General features: G+C 47.1%; 2 gene segments (V, D, J or C); both read left to right on the top strand.

Annotated features, from left to right (window-relative positions):
* Positions 1-7,311: 7,311 nt before the first annotated feature.
* On the top strand, positions 7,312-7,750 carry LOC130016580 (immunoglobulin heavy variable 1-69-like). The segment is given in 2 exon segments: positions 7,312-7,357; positions 7,434-7,750. Coding segments are annotated over 2 exon segments (363 nt in total).
* A 543-nt stretch (positions 7,751-8,293) lies between these two features.
* LOC130016579 (immunoglobulin heavy variable 1-3-like) lies at positions 8,294-13,932 on the top strand. The segment is given in 3 exon segments: positions 8,294-8,321; positions 13,448-13,537; positions 13,616-13,932. Coding segments are annotated over 3 exon segments (435 nt in total).
* Positions 13,933-21,728: the final 7,796 nt, after the last annotated feature.

Below are 21,728 nucleotides of genomic sequence, written 5' to 3'. Positions count from 1 at the left end.
GCTGCCGTTTCCCCCTCAGCAATTCCTGTTTCCTGAGAGCTCCTCAGCACATTTTCTGTGCTGGAGGAAGAGGACCGGCTCCCACAGGGCCCCAGAGACAAGCCTGAGTGCTCTGATCCACAGTCAGCACTTCCTCCAGAGAGCCCACACACCAGCCTCCCCAGGATCCCGTCCTTTCTCAAGAGAGGCTCCCCCATGCAAATATGCACTGAGAACCAGGGTTAAAACCGCGTTCACACTCACCCCAACTCGGGCTCCCTCTCCCCTGACACGGTGTCTGAGATCATGGACCTCGTTGGCAGGAACGTGCATCAGTGCTGGTTCCTCCTCTTTCTGGTGGCAGCTCTCAAATGTGAGTATCCCCTGGATATAGGCCCCAATGTGGGCATGGGACCTCTGAGCCCGTGACTCTCTGTGGGTGTCTGTCCCCAGGTGTCCTGTCCGATGTACAGCTGCAGGATTCTGGCCCAAGCCTGGTGACACCCTCTCAAACGCTGTCCCTCACCTGCTCGGTCTCTGAATTCTTTATAATCAGCAATGGTGTACACTGGGTCCTCCAGGCCCCTGGAAAGGGGCTGGATTGGGTTGGAGGTCTATGGGCTGGTGGAAGCACAGACTATAACCCAAGTCTTAAGTCCCAACTCAGCTTCTCCAGGGACACCTCCAAGAGCCAAGTTTACCTAAAACTAAGCAACTCAGTAATTGAGGACACAGCCATGTATTATTGTGCAAGAGACACAGCGAGGGTAAGTTCCTGTGAGCCCAGACACAAACCTGCTGAGGGAGACAGGGGAGCTGAGAGGGTACATGTGACCACCAGGTGGCGCTCTGCTCTTGAAGTTCTGGTAGGCGGAGAGGGATTTAAGGTATTACTTTTACCTCTTTTGTTGAAATGTATTTAAAAAATTACATTATCCGCATATATAAGTTTTAGTCATTACTTTCTCTTCTAGTTCAAAATTGTTTATTCTCTGTCTCATTGTCTACTGGAGACTCGTGTGTTTTTATGTAAGGTATGTTTGATTTTCCTTCTTAAATAAATACCTTTAAACAAATGAGTGTTTTCACCCTTTCATATTTGTTATTTTAACTAAGGAAATACTCTGAGTATTGATGCTGGTGGGTCACAAACTCTGTGCACTACTCCCACCACAAAATCCCCATAGACACCCACACCCTGCTGTAGCCCCTGTGCTCAGCCTCTTCTTCCCAGTGATCTAGGCCCCCACCTGACTCCTCTCGGGAACCCCAGCATGTGGTTAGGATTCAGGGGTTGTTATCATTGGATCTTGTCCATCCTGATGCTCTGTTCTCTGTACCACAGTTGAATGAGATTCTCGGAATTTATCCTTCTCCCTCTGACAAACTTCACTTAATCTGTTATTGTCTAGTTCCATTCATGGTTTAGAAAACACTGGTATTTTGTGGTTTCTTATAACTGCACAGTATCCCATTGTGTATGTACATGACAACTTCTTATCTATGAAACTCATTAAGCATTAGATTGTTTCCTTGCCCTGGTAACTATTCTAAATTCTACAACTGACATACGTTTGCCTGTATTTTCTCTAATGACTGTTTTCAGACGTGGGTGAATTTACCAAATATAGAATCACTTGTAACTTGGAAATTCTATTTTCACTCTTTAGATCAATCTTTTAGTGTTTTCTGAAGATATGTTTCCACAAACATAGGAACATTGTTCCCTTTGGCAACCTTCCAATACTGATTGTTTTCAGTATTTGATAATAAATGCTTTTTTCACTGGGGAGATATGGTCTTCGTTGTACTTTATATTAACATATCTTCAATAGTAAGTGTTGATAAACACCTTTTCATATGCCTACAGCCCTTAAGAATGTTGTTTTAGGAAAGAATCTGTTTATTTCCCACACCATTTTATGATGGGTGATTGGTGAGTGCTATGAATATCTTAGATATTAGGTTGGATCTGATGTTTGGTGGGTACACATTTTCTTTCATTCAGTAATGAATTTAAATTTTAATGTCATTTACATTGCCAGTAACAACAAAGTCTCCAATGGAGACGTTACTGGGCCCGCTCGAGGAAATCGATGAACAACGGGAGGGCCTTTACCTTTACCTTACATTGCCAGTAAAATCCTTTAATTTATATAGTGCAATTGATTGATTTTAGTTTGCCAACTCTTTGCCAATGGAGTGAAAATATAGACGTGTATTCTAAGATAATGTCACAGAGACAGGCCGAGGTTTTTCTTTGTGTATGTTAAAGATTATGCTGTCAAAGCTGCATAAGGATTGAACTCTATCTTCTATTGTTTTTGTATGTGGTGTTGTTTTCCCTGCGGGGGTCACACCCACCAACTGGCCCCCTGGGGCCGTGTAATCCCATCAATGGCCAAGACTCAGAGACTATAAAAACCAGCTCCTGGAAGAGAACAGTGCAGTCTTCTGCCCCCGCGCCTGGCTGTCCTTGCTGGGGCCCCTTGGAGGGGAGTGGGTTGAGCTTTCCTCCCCGCCCTGACCAAGGCTCCGGCAGCCGAAGACCTCCAGAACCAGCCATCACCATGCTGAGACCACTCTCCGCACACATGAAGGTACTGGCAGAGGGACAAAGCCACGCCGGTTCCGGGGCCGAGATTTCCAAGCCTACTCGGATTGGGGCCTAGCATCCTCCACCCAGATCCTCCAAATTCCAGCAGGTGGGGGTCACACCCACCAACTGGCCCCCTGGCGCCGTGTAATCCCATCAAAGGCCAAGACCCAGAGACGAAAAAACCAGCTCCTGGAACCGCGCGGTCGCAAATGACATCTTATTATGACATCTTATTATCTCATTCCTACTTTGGACCAACTGGCAGGCTACTGAATGTAGCCTGCCCACACGGCAGAGTCTGGCAAACTCCCTGTGGCGTACCCAATATGCCAAATACCAGTAACAATGATGGGTCTCATTCTCCTAAAGAGCCTTGAATATAATCTCAAGGTTAGGATGAAGGAGACGTTACTGGGGCCTGCTCGAGGCAATCGACGAATAACAGGATGGTCGTGATTCATGATTCGTTGTTTTCCCAACACCATTTGTGGAAGAGATTTTCCTTGCTTCACTCCATAGGATGGAATCCTTTCTCAAATATTCACGTTAATGATCTAAGAATTTATTCTGGGCTCTCAATTCTGTACAATTGGACTGAGTTTATATTCCTGAAACTCACTGCATAAATTCTATAGCTTCATTATATTATTGAAAGCCTGTTCCCCAGGGGCTGTCACAGGTCTCAGTGAGGCTTGTCAGCACCAGAACCCACAGTTATTCCTGCCAACCGACCTCTGTCCTTCCCAGTCCCATAGAGAAAACACCATAGGCTTTGTGATTGCCAGAAGTTACTAGAGTCACAGCCCTAGATGAATAGATTGAGCCATGTCCAGACCGCCGGGCACTTACACGCTCACCTTCTACAGAGTACTAGGAACAATGAAAACATAATTCAATTGTTTAATGAATATGGACTGAATCCAGGTAAGAACATCAGAATATCCGATGCTCTGTGGGTGTGTGGACAGCAACAATCCTCTCAGTGCTCTCTGACCTGAGGAAAACACTGACAGGGAGACTCAGGAATCTCAGGGACAGAAGGAAGGAAACAATGATCACTGTCCCTGAAACAGAACTGAAGGAGAGAAAGAACAGACTCCACAGCTGAAGGACGAAACACAGACAGAATTGAGCGCTGCATTGTGTGTTGTGTGTGCATCTTGGTTACTGTACTTGGTGATGCCATGAACACGACTATGATCTTCTCCACCAGTTAATGCTTTTGGTTTTCCAGGAGACACATAAAGTACCCGAGGCTCATTTTTGTCTGAAAGGGAAGTGGTGAGCCCTGGTGACTCTCTGAGAAGGCATTGGGGAGTGAGTCCAGAGCTGATTTTGTTTTGCCTTGTGCTTGTGAAAGGAGGAACCACATCCTAGCACTTCACTATGTGCACAGAGGCTGAGTGGGGCGCTGTGCTGTGAAGACACATGAGGTGTGTCCCGACACTGGACCTGCAGTGATTCACCCACATTGATCATAATTCCACCTGAGGATTCACCCACTCTCTCAGCTGTTTGTGCACCCGACATTGAAGGTGACTTTATGTTTGTGATTATGGTCAGCCCATGACAAGCATTTTGTGTTGCCAACAAACACATGGTCTCTGTGTTCTTGTTTTAATTTTTCTCACGTAAATAATTTTAAAATCAATGTGGAGCCAAAGTTTTCACTCATTTCATACTTTTTGTGTTCTCGGTCTCTTTTTATTTATTTATTTATTTTTATTTGTGGCGGAGCGATAGCACAGTGGTAGGACGTTTGCCTTGCACACAGCCAACATGGCCGACCCGAGTTCGATTCGTCCACCCCTCTCGGAGAGCCCGGCAAGCTACCGAGAGTATCTCGCCCGCACGGCAGAGCCTGGCAAGCTCCCCGTGACGTATTTGATATGCCAAACACAGTAACAACAAAGTCTCCAATGGAGACGTTACTGAGCCCTCTCGAGCAAATCGACGAACAACGGGAGGGCCTTTACCTTACCTTTACCTTAGTGAAACACCATGAGGTACAGTTGTAGATTACAAATTTCTGTGCTTCGGTTTCAGTTATACAATGATTGAGTACCCATCCTTCCATCAGTGCCCATTCTCCATCACCACTCATCCCAGTCTCCCTCCCACTCCCTATCCCCCATCCTACCCTGCCTCAGTCTCTCTTTTTTAAATGGCCCAATCAATGTAAATGAAATGATGATCAGAATCAAAAAACAACACAAACCTGGGGGAAAATATCTGCCCACGCCTCATCTGATATAAGATTACTAAAACATATATAAAGCACTTATAGAGCTTATCAAGAAAAAATCAACCCCATCTAAAATGGGAGTTTTGAACAGATAACATACTTAAGTAGACTTTGAGGCAGATAATTGAATGAACAAATTCTCCAAAGCTCTTATCAGAGAAATGCAAATTAAAGAATAATGAGATATAACCTCATACCAGGGATAAGGGCATACATCACAAAGAACCAAAACATTCTGTGATGACCTAGATGTGGAAGAAATGCAATACTTATTCTGGTTGGAATTTATCAACAGGATAAACCTCTTTAGAAAAGTCTTGGATACTTCCCAATATATGTATAATTGACCTTCCATGTGACCCAGAAATTCCATTGTTTGTATCTACCCCAAAGGATCCAAAACACTAATTTGGAAATATATTTGCACGTCTATGTTTACTCCATCACAATATTACATTCATAATAGCCAACTATGAAAAAACCTGAGTGTCTGAGAAGAGACAACTGGATGAAATACATTACATCTACATAATGGAATACTATTTGGCCACCAGGGAAAATAAAATCATGAAATTTGCTTATAAATGGATGGACATGGAGATTTCACGCTGAGTGAAATGTGTCAGAAAGAAAGAGATAGATACTGAATAATTGCACTCTTCCATGGGATTTATACTTTTCTAAGAGATCAATATTCAGTGTCAGGAAACCTAGGGGCCTTAATGACAAGTCAAGGTTTGAAAACTTGCTTCATGTGTGTGGGGGGTGAAGGAAGGAGGAGGAGCATTATGAAAGGATTAGGTAGATATGATCTCTCTGGACAAGAACTGAGTATTGAAAGTAGGAAAATGAATATACATAATAACCTTTCAGTGTGTCTTTTGCAATCCATAGACCAGAGAGAGTGAGTGAGAAAGAGAGAGAGAGAGAGAGAGAGAGAGAGAGAGAGAGAGAGAAGTAGAAAGAAACAGAGAGAGATCTCATGCAGGGTCCTAGAGATCAATAAAGGAGAATGATGGCTCACATGATGATGACCAGATTCTGTGTTTGGACCGTCCTTCCTGTCACAACCTTGTGTAGCCAGATGGCGTATTGGAGTATTTCAGGGTCAGGGCAATGAGGACCATACACTAGCATGCGACAGGGATGAATGGATATGGCGTACACTCGAGCAAATAGATGAACAACGTGATGACAGTGATACAGTTATACATATATATAAATTATTGGCAAATCAAGTATATATGTGTATATATATTCGAGGATACATTTGCCTCTTGATGGATGCGATAGCAAAGCGGTAGGGCGTTTGCCTTGCACGCAGCTAACATGGCCAACCCGAGTTTGATTCCTCTGCCCCTCTCGGAGAGCCCAGCAAGTTACCGAGAGTATCTCACCCTCACAGCAGAGCCTGGCAAGATCCGCGTGACGTATTCGATATGCCAAACACAGTAACAACAACAAAAAAAGTCTCCAATGGAGACGTTACTGGGCCCACTCGAGCAAATCAATGATCAATGGGAGGGCCTTTACCTTTACCTTTTACATTTACCTCAGTGATACCTGAGTGCACGCCAGGAGTCAGTCCTCGGAACGCCGGATGTGGCTCAATACCAAACCAAAAGTGCCATAAAAGAATATGATTCAAGATCAACGCTTCTGAAGTGAACAGCCAGGATTCAGTCCTGTGTTAGAGACATGACAAGTTAACACACCTGTGAGCCAGAGTCTCTCCTTGCATGGGGCAACTAGGCTACAGGGCGCACCAAGTCCCTAGAGCGAGCCCCCAGTTGCAGGCTTGAAGGGGTGTAGAAAGGGAAGAAATGGTTGCAGATACACAGAAATCTCTTAGAAACGGGATTTCCTTCTTCAATAAAACTAAATTTTGTTTTCTCAGGAAAATAGAAATTAAAATCAGTATAGGACACAGAAGGTAAAATTGTGCATATTTATCTTGAGGACAGAACACATAACCTATTTATAAGGCAGTAAAACCTGTATGCAGGTGATGTCTCTGGACTTCTTAATACCTCCAATGGAAACCACAGGAGCATTGAGATGGCTTTGTAGTCTCAATGTAGTATCCACTGGGCAGTTACAGGATCCCAGAAATAACCTCAAAGCTCAGGTGTGTCCAAATGTGTTCAGACCACACAGATGTGGGGGGCCCGGAGGGGAAGGTCCTGAAAGGGCTTGACCCCTCCCAAGAGGGAGCTCTGTTTGCACAGAGTCCTGGGACAGGGCAGGGTCTCGTCTCCTCAAACAAGGATCAGAACGTGGACCACTTTATTCCCCTTGAGGATGTACTTGGTGGCTTCCACTAGCCCCTACTCAGCTTGGGTCAGGCCTTCAGCTATAAATTCTAACTCCTCATGAATATGCAAATGACATGAGGGACACTGAGTCAATACAGATGTGTCTGTGTCCTGACACCATCATACAGCAGGCACATCCAGACCTTCTCAAGCCCAAGTGCACGGTCCCCACCATGGACTGGACCTGGAAAATTCTTTTCCTGGTGTCAGTGGCTGCAGGTAAGCGTCCCATGCCTTGGGCTGAGGAACGGGGCCAATCAAGTGGAGTCCACCCACTCCTATCTACTGTCCACAGGTGTGAACTCCCAGGTGCAGCTGGTGCAGTCGGGGGCTGAGGTGGGAAAACCTGGGACATCAGTGAAGATCTCCTGCAAGGCGTCCGGATACACCTTCACGGCCTACTTGATGAGCTGGGTGCGGCAGGCCCCGGGACAAGGGCTCGAGTGGATGGGAGACCTATACCCTTACAATGATGCTACAAGCTACGCACAAAAGTTCCAGGGCAGACTCACAATCACTGTAGAAAAGTCCACGACCACAGCCTTCATGGAACTGAGCAGGCTGAGCACAGAGGACTTGGCTGTGTATTACTGTGCAAGACACACAGTGTGACAACCACATCCTGAGTGTGTCAGAAACCTGAGAGGGAGGCAGCTGTGCGGGTGAGGAGATGACAGGGACGCTGATCCTCCTGACTTCCTTCCTCCCCAGAGAGTCAGGGTCTGAGTCAAAGAATGGAGCTCACAGGGCCAGGCTTTATCTGAGGGAAAGGCTCAGGATCTCTCTCTGTCCTTCAGCAACAGCCAAGAGGAGGATGGCTTCTCTCTAGAACACCTAGTGTTATTCACATTTTCTTCCAGGATTGTCTAGTAAAGTGCCCCAGATGGTACTGGGAGAACCATGTGGTCTTTGGGCTGGGGTCATTGCAGGTTCCTGAACCATGGCAGACTCCAAATGTTACACATTTTCTTTGAAATTCTGTCTCTACAAGAAATCCTTTTCTCTGAGAAGAAATCCTGGTGTTGTCTAGACTCCCTTCATGAGTTTCTGTGGAGACTTACCCCTTTGCACATCTTCATATCTCTCTATTTCTGAGCTGGAATCCTGCTATTGAACAAGAGACAGTGGAGGAGATGACCCTACATGAAAGGGACCATGGTCATATTTCTCCTATCACTTGGTGGTAAGGAAATGGTCGGAGTCAGTTGTCCGTGAAAAACTGATGTTGGGGGCATCTCAGCCCAACTCAGGGTAAGGTCGTAATCCAAGCAGAGACACATGTCTGGGATGTGCCCAGGAGGGCTGGCAGTAGCCCAGACCAGCAGACAGGATCTAGAGGGAGGCCTCGGTTGCAGCTTTCTCTGCCCCAGGACTCATGCACCTGAGCTGAGTTTACTTCCGGTCTGATCTCACCAATTGACCGATAATCCTGGGAAATATATTGCATGGAGTGGGACATTAATTTTGTGCAGTTATTCAACATAGGAATGACACGATCATGATCATCCTATTGTTCGTCGATTGCCTCGAGCAGACCCCAGTAATGTCTCCTTCGTCCTATGCCTGAGCTTTTAAAAAGTGCCATATTCAAGGCTTTTTCAGGGTTAAGAGAATGAGACCCATCATTGTTACTGGTATTTGGCATATTGGGTATGCCACGGGGAGTTTGCCAGACTCTGCCATGTGGGCAGGTAACATTCTGTAACCTGCCAGGTTGTCCAAAGTAAGAATGAGATAATAAGATATCTGGGTTTTATAGTCTCTGGGTCTTGGCCATTGGTGGGATTACACGGCGCTGGGGGTCAGATGGTGGGTGTGACCACTGCTACTGGAAGTTGGAGGATCTGGATGGACGATGCTTGTGGAGAGTGTCTCACCATGGTGGTGGCTGGTCCTGGCGGTCTTCGGCTGCCGGAGCCCTGGTCGGGGCGGGGAGGAAAGCTCAACCCGCTCCCCTCCAAGGGGCTCGGGGAAGGAACACCCAGGCGCGGGGCAGAAGACTGCACTGTTCTCGTCAGGGATCAGGATTTTATCGACTCTGAGTCTTGGCTGCTGATGGGATTACACGGCGCCAGGGGGCCAGGTGGTGGGTGTGACCCCCGCCTACTGGAATTTGGAGGATCTGGGTGGAAGATGCTCGACTCCAATTCGAGTAGGCTTGGAGGTCTTGGCCCTGGAACCCGCGTGGCTTTGTCCCTCTGCCAGTACCTTCATGTGTGCGGAGAGTGGTCTCAGCATGGTGGTGGCTGGTCCTGGAGTTCTTCGGCGGCCAGAGCCCTGGTCGGGGCGGGGAGGAAAGCTCAACCCGCTCCCCTCCAAGGGGCTCCAGGAAGGAACACCCAGGCGCGGGGGCAGAAGACTGCACTGTTCTCGTCCGGGATCTGGATTTTATAGTCTCTGAGTCTTGGCCGCTGATGGGATTACACGGCGCCAGGGGGCCAGGTGGTGGGTGTGACCCCCGCCTACTGGAATTTGGAGGATCTGGGTGGAAGATGCTCGACTCCAATTCGAGTAGGCTTGGAGGTCTCGGCCCCGGAACCCGCGTGGCTTTGTCCCTCTGCCAGTACCTTCAAGTGTGCGGAGAGTGGTCTCAGCATGGTGGTGGCTGGTCCTGGAGGTCTTCGGCTGCCAGAGCCCTGGTCGGGGTGGGGAGGAAAGCTCAACCCGCTCCCCTCCAAGGGGCTCCGGGAAGGAACACCCAGGCGCGGGGCAGAAGACTGCACTGTTCTCGTCCGGGATCAGGATTTTATCGACTCTGAGTCATGGCCGCTGATGGGATTACACGGCGCCAGGGGGCCAGGTGGTGGGTGTGACCCCCGCCTACTGGAATTTGGAGGATTTGGGTGGAAGATGCTCGACTCCAATTTGAGTAGGCTTGGAGGTCTCGGCCCCGGAACCCACGTGGCTTTGTCCCTCTGCCAGTACCTTCAAGTGTGCGGAGAGTGGTCTCAGCATGGTGGTGGCTGGTCCTGGAGGTCTTCGGCGGCCGGAGCCCTGGTCGGGGCGGGGAGGAAAGCTCAACCCGCTCCCCTCCAAGGGGCTCCGGGAAGGAACAGTATCTGCACTGTATCTATCTGAGAACAGTGCAGATACTGCACAGTATGCTAAAAATTTAGCTTCTATGTGACCCGGAAATTCCACTCTTGTCATCTACCCAAAGAACCGAAAACAGTAATTGGAAATATATTTCCAAATTGTCTAAATGGACATGTCTCTGTTTATTGCATCACAAGATAATATTCACAAAAGCTTATTCTGAAACAACCCAAGTATCTGAGAACAGATGACTGGATGAAATACAACACATCTACACAATGGAATGCTAAACAGTCACCGGGAAAAATGAAATCCTGAAATTCGCTTAAAAAAGGAGGGAAATGGATGACTGTAGCAATAGCACAGCGGGTAGGGCATTTGTCTTGCACGCGGCCGACCTGGGTTTGATTTCCAGCATCCCATATGGTCTCCCTAGCACCACCAGGAGTAATTTCTGAGTGCATGAGGCAGGGGTAACCCCTGTGAATTTCTGGGTGTGACCCAAAAAAAGAAGGGAAATGGAGAGTATCAGTCTGAGTGAAATGAGTCAGAAGGAAAGGGACAGATATAGAATAAATGCACTCTTCTGTGGAATATAAACTTTGGTATGAGATTAATATTCAATGTCAGGTATCAGGGTACAGTGGGACGGATCAATGGTTGGAAGCTTGCTACAAGTGTGTGGTTTGTGAAGGACAGAGAAGGATCAATATGACAGGAATAGTTAGATATGTTCACTGGATAAGAACTAAATGTAGAACAGCTGGAAAAGGGATATACACAATAACATTTCAGTGTCTGTATTGAAATCAATATACCTAAGTAGGAGACAGACAGAGAGACAAAGAGAGACACAGAGAACCCATACAGGCTCCTAGGGATCAATAAAGGAGAAGGATGGCTCACGTGATAATGATCAGATTCTGTAGTTGGGCTGTCTTTGTCCTTCTTGCCATAATCCCGTGCCTCCCCTCCCCTCTCTCTTTCCTTGCATATCTCTAAGTAAATTTCTTTAGATAATACTAACTTACTTCTCTGTTCATCCCCCCTTTCTTACTATTCACAGAGAAACTGAAAGTAGTTAGTCTCTGAGTTACACTTGGTCAGGTTTTCCCTCCTGCTGGGTGGAAAGATGTTTTCCAGACTTCTAACATGTATGACCAGAAATCAGAACTCAAGGATTTTTCCATTTGGAGAAGCCCATGTGCTCTCTTGAACACAGATCTCTTTCTCTCCACTTTCATTTCTCTAAGAAAATTTCTTTAAATAATGCTATTCTGCATCACTGAAAAAGTTAGAGTTCAAGCCATATGTTCCATAAAACGTCATTAATTTGATCATATTCATTACTTATTTACTTATAGTTGCCCTACTAACACAGTTATAGAATATACTTGTTAGCAGCTGTTAGACTCACGCCTGGTTTTTGAAAAACTCTTTATTAATTTAACAAATTTAATTTTTCTGTTTGTCGGCCATGTTGACCGCTTGTAAGGCGAATTCCCTACCGCTGTGCTATCGCTCCAGACCCGAGTTCGATTCCTCCGCCCCTCTCAGAGAGCCCGGCAAGCCACCGAGAGTATTCGATATGCCAGAAACAGTAACAACAAAGTCTCCAATGGAGACGTTACTGGGCCCGCTCGAGCAAATCGACGATCAACGGGAGGGCCTTTACCTTTACCTTTATCTCTCTCCTGGCGTTCCTCGCACATTCATGAAGGTGCTGAACCAATCGATCGTATTCCTCGTCAATGTTGTCAACAATGGCATCTTCCCATGTTGCCGCAATAGTACCAAAGAGTTCCCAGTTGATGGTCATTCTGGGAGTTCTCTTTTTGAACTTTGCAGCCCTTTCTCCCCGCTCTGTGAAGTAGAATTTTGCACGATGGAGACAGTGGTCCGATCCCGTTCGAAATTTTGGGACAAGAGCGACCTCGGTCTGGCAAAACCGTCGATTGAATATGATGTGGTCTATTTCGTTGTGGAATCGTCCACCGGGAGACTCCCATGTCCATCGTTTAGATTCTGCCTTCTGGGACTGTGAGTTACCATGAATGGTCTTGGTCGACATGATGAACGCAGACAGAGAAGTTCTTTAGAGAAAACCACACCTTCTACAATATCATTGTCAGTGATTTTAATGCCAAGATAGGACCGAGAAGATCAGCTGAAGTACTTCACATCGGGACCATGGCCTAGAATGGAACGAACAGGGTGAGAGACTTAAAAACTTAAATCCTCTTTTAGTTTGAAGGTTTTTACTATTTTTATTTCAGCGAATTAATTATTTATTGTATCACTTCTGCGTAATCTCAGCAAAGAATACTCAGCATCACCTTTTAATTTTTATACTTATAACTACTTGATTTGCCAATATTTTCCTGGGAAGCATCTACGTGAGCAATTCCTGAACACAGAGCCAGGAATAAGACCTCAGAATTGCTCCGTGTGGCTCAGAACTAAACCAAAAAGTCCATAAAATAATATGACTCATGAACCTGGTTTCTGAAGTGAAGTCCCAGGTTTCAACCCTGCGTTAGAGATGTCAAGAGGTTGAAGCCCCTGAGAGCCCAGAGGCTCTCCCTGCAGGGTGGGGACGGGGCTGCAGGGGGGCGCCAAGTCCCAAGAAAGAAAGGGTGCAGAAATAGGGGAAATAGGTGCAGAGAGGCAGAAATCTCCTCAGCATGGATTTCCTTCTTCACTAAAACTAAACTTTTTTCTCAAGAAAACGAAAATTAAAATAGATGTATGACAGAGAAGATTAAATTGTGTCCATGTATCATTTTTGAAGAACAATTATCATATTGACAAGGCAGTAAAACCTTTATGCAGGGGGTGTTTCTGGACTTCTTAATATCTCCAGTGAAAATCACTGGGGCATTAGGATGATTTTGTAATCTCATTGTGGCATCCCTTGGGGAGTAACAGAATCCCAGAAACAACTTCAAAGCCCAGGTGTGTCCAGATGTGTCCAGGCCATACAGATGTGGGGGGCCCTGAAGGAAAGGTCCTGAAAGGGCTTGGCCCTCCGTAGGGGGAGCTATGTGTGCACAGAGTCCTGGGACAGGGCAGAGTCTCATCTCCTCAAACAAGGATCAGAACGTGGACCTCTTCACTCCCCTTGAGAAAGGACATGGTGGCTTCCAACAGCCCCTTTTAAGGTTGGACCGGATTTTCATCTATGAATTCTCCATACTCATGAATACGCAAATTACACGAGGGACACTGAGTTAAATACAGATGTGTCTGTGTCCTGACAACATCACACAACAGACACAGCCACACCTTCAGAAGCCGCTGAGTGCGTAGTCCTCACCATTGACTGGACCTGGAGAATTCTCTTTCTGGTGGCAGTGGCTTCAGGTAAGCATCCCCATGCCGTAGGCTGAGAATACAGGGCCAGTCAAGTGGAGTCCACCCACTCCTGTCTGCTGTCCACAGGTGTGAACTCCCAAGTACAGCTTGTGCAGTCGGGAGCTGAGGTGGAAAAACCTGGGACATCAGTGAAGATCTCCTGCAAGGTGTCCGGATCCACCTTCACAAGCTATACGATGAGCTGGGTGAGGCAGGTCCCAGAACAAGGTCTTGAGTGGATGGGAAGGATACGAACTGACAATGGTGAAACAAGATATGCACCGAAGTTCCAGGGAAGACTCACACTCACTATGGACACGTCCAAGGACACAGCCTACATGGAACTGAGCAGGCTGAGCACTGCGGACAGGGCGGTGTATTACTGTGCGAGATACACAGTGTGACAACCACATCCTAAATATATCAGAAAACTGAGGGGGAGGCAGCTGTGCCGGGTGAGAAGACAACAGGGACGCTGATCCTCCTGACTTCCTCCTCAGAGAGTCAGGGTCTGAGACACAGAATGGGGCTCACAGTGCCAGGCTTTATCTGAGGGAAAGGCTCAGGATCTTTCTCTGTTCTTCAGCAACAGCCAAGAGGAAGATGGCTTCTCTCTAGAATACCTGCAGTTACTCATATATTCTTGTTGGACTGTACACTGGTGCTTCCAAGATGCTAGTGGAAGAATCACTTTTAAGTATGTGCTAGGGGCTTAGCAGGTTCTTGGACTGTTTCCTCAAGCACAGTCCTTCATTCCTGTATCATGTGTGGCTGAACTCCTTGAGTTTCACACTTGTCACAGGAGCTGACACATGTCAGTGTATGCTGGGACCATTGTAGATTTGGGACCATAGCTCCAGCTCCAGGAAAATCTTTGATTATTCTACATTTTAGGGCAAAATAAAGTTGTTCTTTGGAAAATTTAAGTAGACAGAATTCTGTGCTGAATTTCATTTCCTTTTCTCATCATCACACAGGTGGCACTTGGCAGGATATGGGACACAGGACACCAGCTGTGGGGAGGAGTGACCCAGGTGCATCAGAGTCAGTTCCTGACCTCCTTTCTGTGGTTTGTGCCCGAAAAGACAGGGACATTCCTGGGACTAATGTGTAAAATAGAAATAATCTGAGCATCTAAATATGCACATATTCATCTGCTATGGGCCAGCAGAAAATCCTTTTCTCTAAGATGGAATCCAGGTATTGGGAGATCCTTTCTGAGAAGCTGTGGGTGAGGCCCCGCGTGCGTATTTGCATCTCTGTATCCCTGAGCTGGAATCTCGCCACTGGACACTGGGAGTGGAGAAGGTGACACTAGGATAGTGGCCACGGTCAGAAGTCGAGGGCCACATGGTTTTGTGTAATGAGAGCTTGTCTGTGTTCTTTCCCAACCTTGCTGTGACTTTCCTCTGTGACCATGATGCAGTAGCGTGAAACCTGCATGCCTCTCCATCTGTCCTTGTGACCTCTGACCTTGGAAGCGTCGTGTCTGTGCTGAGGAGAAGCTTCACTCGGAGAGTGCAGAGACACCAGGGGGATGTGTGCAGAGGGACTGATCCCCCAGGGACAGCAGCAGCGGTTCCTGAGCAAGGTTAAGGGGACCCTGTTGGCAATGCCAGAACTCAGCGCTTCCATCTAAGGGGAGGTGGCACCTTAATTCACCTGCCATAAAATTCTTAGGAAATAAATGCCATTTATTGAGCCAGAATTTGAAGTATTTTGAGATGAAAACTGAATAACCAAATAATTCCACTTGGTATCTGTTGGCAGAGAGGACAAATTGAGGGAGAAATGCCTGGACATTTAACATTAAAAATGAGCCTGGTTTTAAGAACCTAGAGAAAAGTGACAAAATCCAGAAATAAAAACTAGAGAATAGGGGGGTGGAGTGATAGCACAGAGGGTAGGGCATTTGCCTCCCACACGGCCGACCCAGGTTCAATTTTCAATATCCCATATGGTCCCCCAAGCACCACCAGGAGTAATTCCTGAGTGTATGCGCCAGGAGTAACCCCTGTGTATAGCCGGCTGTGACCCAAAAAGCAAAAACAAACAAACAAACAAACAAACAAAAAACTCCTAGAGAATTGGTACTTGGAGAGTCCATAGAGACTCCATGCAGATATGATAGAGGCCACGGGACGGGCTGCCACATTTGTGTTTGCCCACAGTCTTCCTGGACATCTGGGGGAATCAGAAGATGTAATATTAGTTTTACTTATTATGCTGTCCCAACATCTCAATATTTCCCTTTGAAATATCCCCAAATTACATTAGTAGTGGTGAATTAACAATTAATGAATCAGGGACAGAGCTCAGAGCCCCTACAATGACACCCTTTGTTCCCTCCCCAAGGGGAACATTGCCCACCCTCAGCCCTACTGATTCTTAGACAATCCTGTTAGAATTTTTTCCAAATATGGGGCACAAATACGCTCCAACAGAGGACAAGGACGATCAAGAAAACAAAGGCCTAACTGAGGGCCAACTTCGAGAACATGTGTGCCAACACAAATCTATGACACGCAGAGGAACTTTCACAGGAGGTCAAGTCCAGAAATGAAGCTTCTGTGACGGTTCCTAGTGCACTTTTCCTGTCTGTGCCCCCAAACAGACACCTATGTGGGTCCCTGAATATTAAGCTGCTGCTTACTATGGTGCAGTATCTCAGTCTACCCTCATTTCTTTCTCTGTACATGGAGCCAATCTCAGATGTCACCCGGAATTTCCCAAGTTCTCAAGGCAACAATCACTGTCCTCATCATCTTAAAGTTCTTACTTATTCCTAATCATGGAATACATTTCCCTGGGAGACACTATGTCAATAACACAGTGCTGCACTGGAGCAACTAGATGACGGCGTGGAAATTTCCATAATGACACAGTGGAAACCCACCTCAGTAAGGGCAGGAGAGAGTAAAGACCCCCCAGCCGTTGGCAGAGAGGAATTCAAGGACTGACTACTGTGAAGGGGATCTCTTTCATACTAATGGAATCAGCTAAAAGAGGCCTCTGCAAAGTTGGGAAAAGATCTTGGAATTATTATTCTCCTGGTATACTGGTTTCATGTTGCTAACAACGGACTATCCCACCTTAATTACTCAAATGACAATGTTGATAATGGTAATCAAATTCATGGATCAAAGTTAAATTCTCCTCTGCATAATATATCAAAGAAACTTACTTGTGTGTAATCAGCTAATGTATCTGCTGGATACCTACATTCAGAATTTTTACAGGTTCAAAATCATATGGGAGATGACTGAGAAAATTGTACCGTTCCAGTAGAAACATCAAAAAACACATAAAATTCTTTCATAGATCGATTATTTGGTTTTACTTTTTACATTGCTGAGCGTCTGGGGTCTCTGAACTGGTCAGGGGGACCCCCACATGCGGGACACCTGGGTGAGGAGTGACAGTGATCGCCGGACGCCCCTGAGGACAGTCCTGTCGGTTTGGAGGGACGAGGGATTGGGCTGACCATTAGGGAGACAGACTCAGAGCGTTGGGGCCCCGAGAGCCCCTTGGGGATGAGCCTGATCCAGATGCGGGTCCGGGTCCAGCTAGGCCAGGCGGGGAAGGCCACAGGCAGTGCTGCCCACGCGGCTCCACGGGCCTGTGGCCCCACGTGGACAAAGGGAGCCCCGGGAGAGGCCCGAGCGGACACCAGCTCCCGCTGACCCGTCCAGCGGTCGCACCAGACTCACGCTGTCAGGGGTCCTGGGCCCAGAGAGAGTTAGTCAGAAGGGGAGGGAGGAGCAGGGGCGGGGCTTCCCGACCTTTGCCCCTGACCCAGAAACAGCTTCTGAGGGCCTGCAGCAGGAGTGGAGGTTCCAGAACTTTCCAGGGCTCCTGTGCCAGGTACCAGCTGCTCCCTCCTTCTACCCTCCTCCCTACATCTCTCCCTCTCTCTCCCTCTCCCTCTCTCTCCCTCTCTCTCCCTCTCTCTCCCTCTCCCTCTCTCTCCCTCTCTCTCTCCCTCTCTCTCTCCCTTTTCCTCTCTCTCCCTCTCTCTTTCTCTCTCTCCCCTCTCCCTCTCTCCCTCTCTTCATCTCTCCCTCTCTCTCCCTCTCTCTCTCCCTTTCTCTCTCCCTCTCTCTCTCCCTCTTACTCCCTCCCCCTCACATCCTCCCTCTCTCCCCCTCTTCCTCACTCTCTCCCTCTGTCCCCTTTCTCTTCCTCACTCCTCCTCTCTCTCTCCATCTTTCTCCCTCTCTATCTACCTCTCTCCCTCCATCTCTCTTTCCCTCTCTCCCTCCCCCTCCCTCTCTCTCTCTCTCTCTCTCACCATTAGTCCTTGTGTCTTTACCTCCCTCCTCTCCCTTGCCCGTGGAACTTCACTGAGGGACCAAGGTGTGGGTGCTGGGCACTGGGGCTCAGCTGAGGCACTGTCTGCCCTTGTGCTTTCCTCCTTTCACCTGCCCTGCAGGAGACCACTGTGTATTCTCTCTGCACCCCACTGCCTGCATGGGAAGTTCTGTTCTGCTGTGGCTTTCTGGAAGGCACCAGAGCAGGGCCTGGGCCAGCACCTCTTGCGACTGGCCAGTCTCGGAGGCAGGACCTGTTTGCACTGGCCGCCCTCCTGGAACATAACCCATGATCCCAAAACAAGGAGGAAGTTACGTGGTCCCTGTATTTGTCTCCCTGTCCCGATTTCTATGGTCCTTGCTCTGTTGCCCTCTCCCCAGATGGGTGGATTGAGCAGAATGGGTGCTCCCACTTCAGACAGCAAGAGAGATGTTGGGCACAGGGACATGAATTCTGTGCAGCCACTTCGTGCTCTGGCATGTCCAGACTCATCCTGCTGCTCCTCTACTGGTTCCCCATTGTAGGGGGCTTGGAGTGTGCAGTTGAGTGGGGTACAGACCCATGGTCTCATCAGACCCTTTCTTTCTGTCCCTGCACATGCGGGGCTCCATCCTCCCCCAAACTGGTACCCCATTGGTCTCAGAGATTGGGGTCATTCTGTGGATTATCTCCATGGTAGTGAGTGGATCATCTCTGTGGCACCTGGCAGGGACCAGGAGGCTTGGCTGCTGCTTCTGAGTTAACACAAGAATATAAACATTCTGAGGTACTCCAGGGTTGGTCAATTTTGGGGAGAGTCTGGGCCCTAGCAGGGTGCTGAGCCCTTGGGCAGCATCAGAGAAGGAGAGTGTGGGTCAGGATGCAAGGTCAGAGCTCCTTTACAGCAGGCCCCTCAGCTTCCCTCATTCCATCTCTGTCACAAGTTCCCAGAAATATCCAGAGCTCTCGCTCTTCTTCTGCCTGTCACACTTGCTTCTGAAAAAAGAAAGGTTTGTGTAACACCAATACTTAAGGAAGACATACATTGTGTGGGCTCTTTAACCAATGGTTTTAGATCACTTACTTATATCTCAATCTGGACTGATAAGTAAAAACAAATATATCTACACTCTGGGAAACTGGACTGACATGAGAAACAGAAATGTCATTAGCAAAAATTTCAGTAAATGAAATGAAAAAATCGTGTACTTTAATATTAGAGTAACAACGAAAAATAGAATCAATAATCTTGAGCATAAGATGCAGAAAACCTCCAGGCAACAACGGAAGTTGGGAAAATGGAAAAACACCGCAAAAAACTCAACGACAAAACAGACATTGATTCAAGAGGAGCAGTGTAAGAACCCTCAGAGTCACAGAAGGATAAGGAAGTAAGCACAATGAGGTAATAACAGTTAAGGACATCATTGCTGAAAACTTCCCAGAGCTGGAAAACATTGACATTCACATCCAAAATGTACCAGCTAAAATAGACCCTAATCAAAAGACTCCAAGACATATCCTAATCAGAAGGACCAACACCATAAACAGAGAACAGTACTGAAAGCAGCAAGATCAAAGAAGGAAATTACATACAAAGGAGTGTCATTAAATTTACAGCAGACCTATCAAATTGATGTAGGCAAGCAGATAGGGAAGGCCCCTTCCCAAGGCAATGGCAGTAAATCCCCTGGGAAGTAATAACCGTGACCTCATGGAGAACAGGTGCCTGTCTATAACAGACCCTGAGGAGGCTGAACCAACCCCCTCCAACAGTAACATCTACAGAAACAAAAGTCAGGAAAGGAATTTCAAAAAAGACTATCACCAATCCCAACCCCCTTGTAACCTCTATAGCAGCGGACTTTTACATAGGTAGAGCCAGGTTAGAGAAACCCTATGAAGGCCACCTTGAAAAAAGAAAGCACGCACAAATGCTGCCCGAGCTCATGTGCTGCTTGCTCCAATGTGGCCGAGCACATGAGGTGCCTGAGCACAGGTGTCATCCGCATCTCGCCTCTTGAGATGTGTACTTTCATGTTTTCATGTACCTAATGCTGGGATGTGTGTAGGGGCTCTCTCTTGAGCAGGATACTCTCCACTCTCTCCCACTTTCTCTCTCTCCTTCCATTCAAAACCTCCAAATAAAAACTGTCATTTCACCGCTCATCTACTCTTGAAATTCCTTTATTTGAGGTGAGACAAGAAACCAGTAATCATGGGTCCCAGGTAGCAGAGGCAGATGGGGAGAGTGAGATCATCTTTCTCCTGCACGTTTCACATAAGTCACCTGTGGGGCCCACCGACATCAAAATGAATCCTCTGGGTCCAAGAAATATGGTAGTATCACTTAATCACATAACTTCCCGTTAGTCGATTTGCTTGAGCGGGCGCCAGTAACTTCTCCATTTGTCCCTGTCGCGTGCTAGTGTAGCCCAATGGCATCTGTTCGCTCCGGGAACATGAAGGGCCTCAAACCGATCGTTCATGATCTTGACGAAGAAGTCTGACCATCTGGAAGGTGGGCGGCCACACGGTCTTTTGACATCCCGTGGAATCCAGTCGGTAATTTTTTTTCCCTTTATTTTATTTTATTTTTTTTAAAGTTGTAGATTTACAATTTTTTGTGCTTTGATTTCAATTATACAATGATCAGATACCCATCCCTCCACCAGTGCCCATTTTCCACCACCATGGATAATATCCCTCCCACCCCCATCCCCCCACCCCCTCTGTGGCAGGGCAATCCCCTGTGTTCTCTCTCTCCCAGTCGGTAATTTTTAAATATTTTATAAAATATACAGTCAAAGTTGGTGGTTGGAAACAAGTTTTTATAGATTCAAGAATGTTCTCTACAGGGGATTGCCCTGCCACAGAGTCAGGGGGGGATGGGGGGATGGGGGTGGGGGGGATATTATCCATGGTGGTGGAAAATGGGCACTGGTGGAGGGATGGGTATCTGATCATTGTATAATCAAACCCAAGCACAAAAAATTGTAAATCTACAACTGTACCTCATGGTGTTTCACTAATAAAAAAAATTTTTTTTTTAAAAAAAGAATGTTCTCTGTTGATGAGAGATGCATGCTGAAAGTAGAATATAGACCGAACATGATTGCCACTCAATGCCTCTTTTGCAAACCACAACACACAAAAGGAGAGAGAGAACAAAAGGGAATGCCCTGACATAGAGGCAGGGTGGGATGGGGGGATGCGGGTGGGACGGATATTATCCATGGTGGTGGAAAATGGGCACTGGTGGAGGGATCGGTACTCGATCATTGTATAACTGAATCTGAGCACAAAACTTTGTAAGTCTACAACTGTACCTCATGATGTTTCACTAATAAAATTTTTAAAAAATAAACTAATTAATTTTAAAAAAGAATGTTCCTGGCCACAGAGATGAAAGGCCGCATGGTGGGGCTCCACAGCTCCCAGAGAAGACACCAGGTCCCAAAAAGAGCCGAGATCACTGGGAAGTCCCAGATGGGGTAGGTGCCGCATCCCGCCTCCTCCTGATGGAACCCCGGTGACCAGAAGCCCCCACAAGCATAGCTCGAGTATGCGGGAACTAGGACTTTTCCTCCAAACCGCGCAGCCATGAGGCCATGCGGCCATGCGACATCTCTGTTTATACAAAGTGATCAATGGAAAGTAAATCATCCAACGTTTCTCCCTGAAAATCAGGCTTAACTCTTACGCAAACCACAACACCCAATAGGAGAGAGAGAATAAAAGGGAATGCCCTGCCACAGAGACAGGGTGGGTTGGGGAGGGTGGGGGGTGGGAAGGATACTGGGATATGCGGTGGTGGAAAATGGTCGCTGGTGGAGGGATGGGTATTCAAAATAAATAAATAAATTATAAAAAATAAATAAAAGAATGTTCCCTATTGAATGCCGACTGG

The sequence above is a fragment of the Sorex fumeus genome, unplaced genomic scaffold (assembly GCF_029834395.1).
Source record: "Sorex fumeus unplaced genomic scaffold, SorFum_2.1 ptg000157l, whole genome shotgun sequence".
Lineage (NCBI taxonomy): Eukaryota > Metazoa > Chordata > Mammalia > Eulipotyphla > Soricidae > Sorex > Sorex fumeus.
This window is presented reverse-complemented; position numbering and strand designations above follow the sequence as displayed.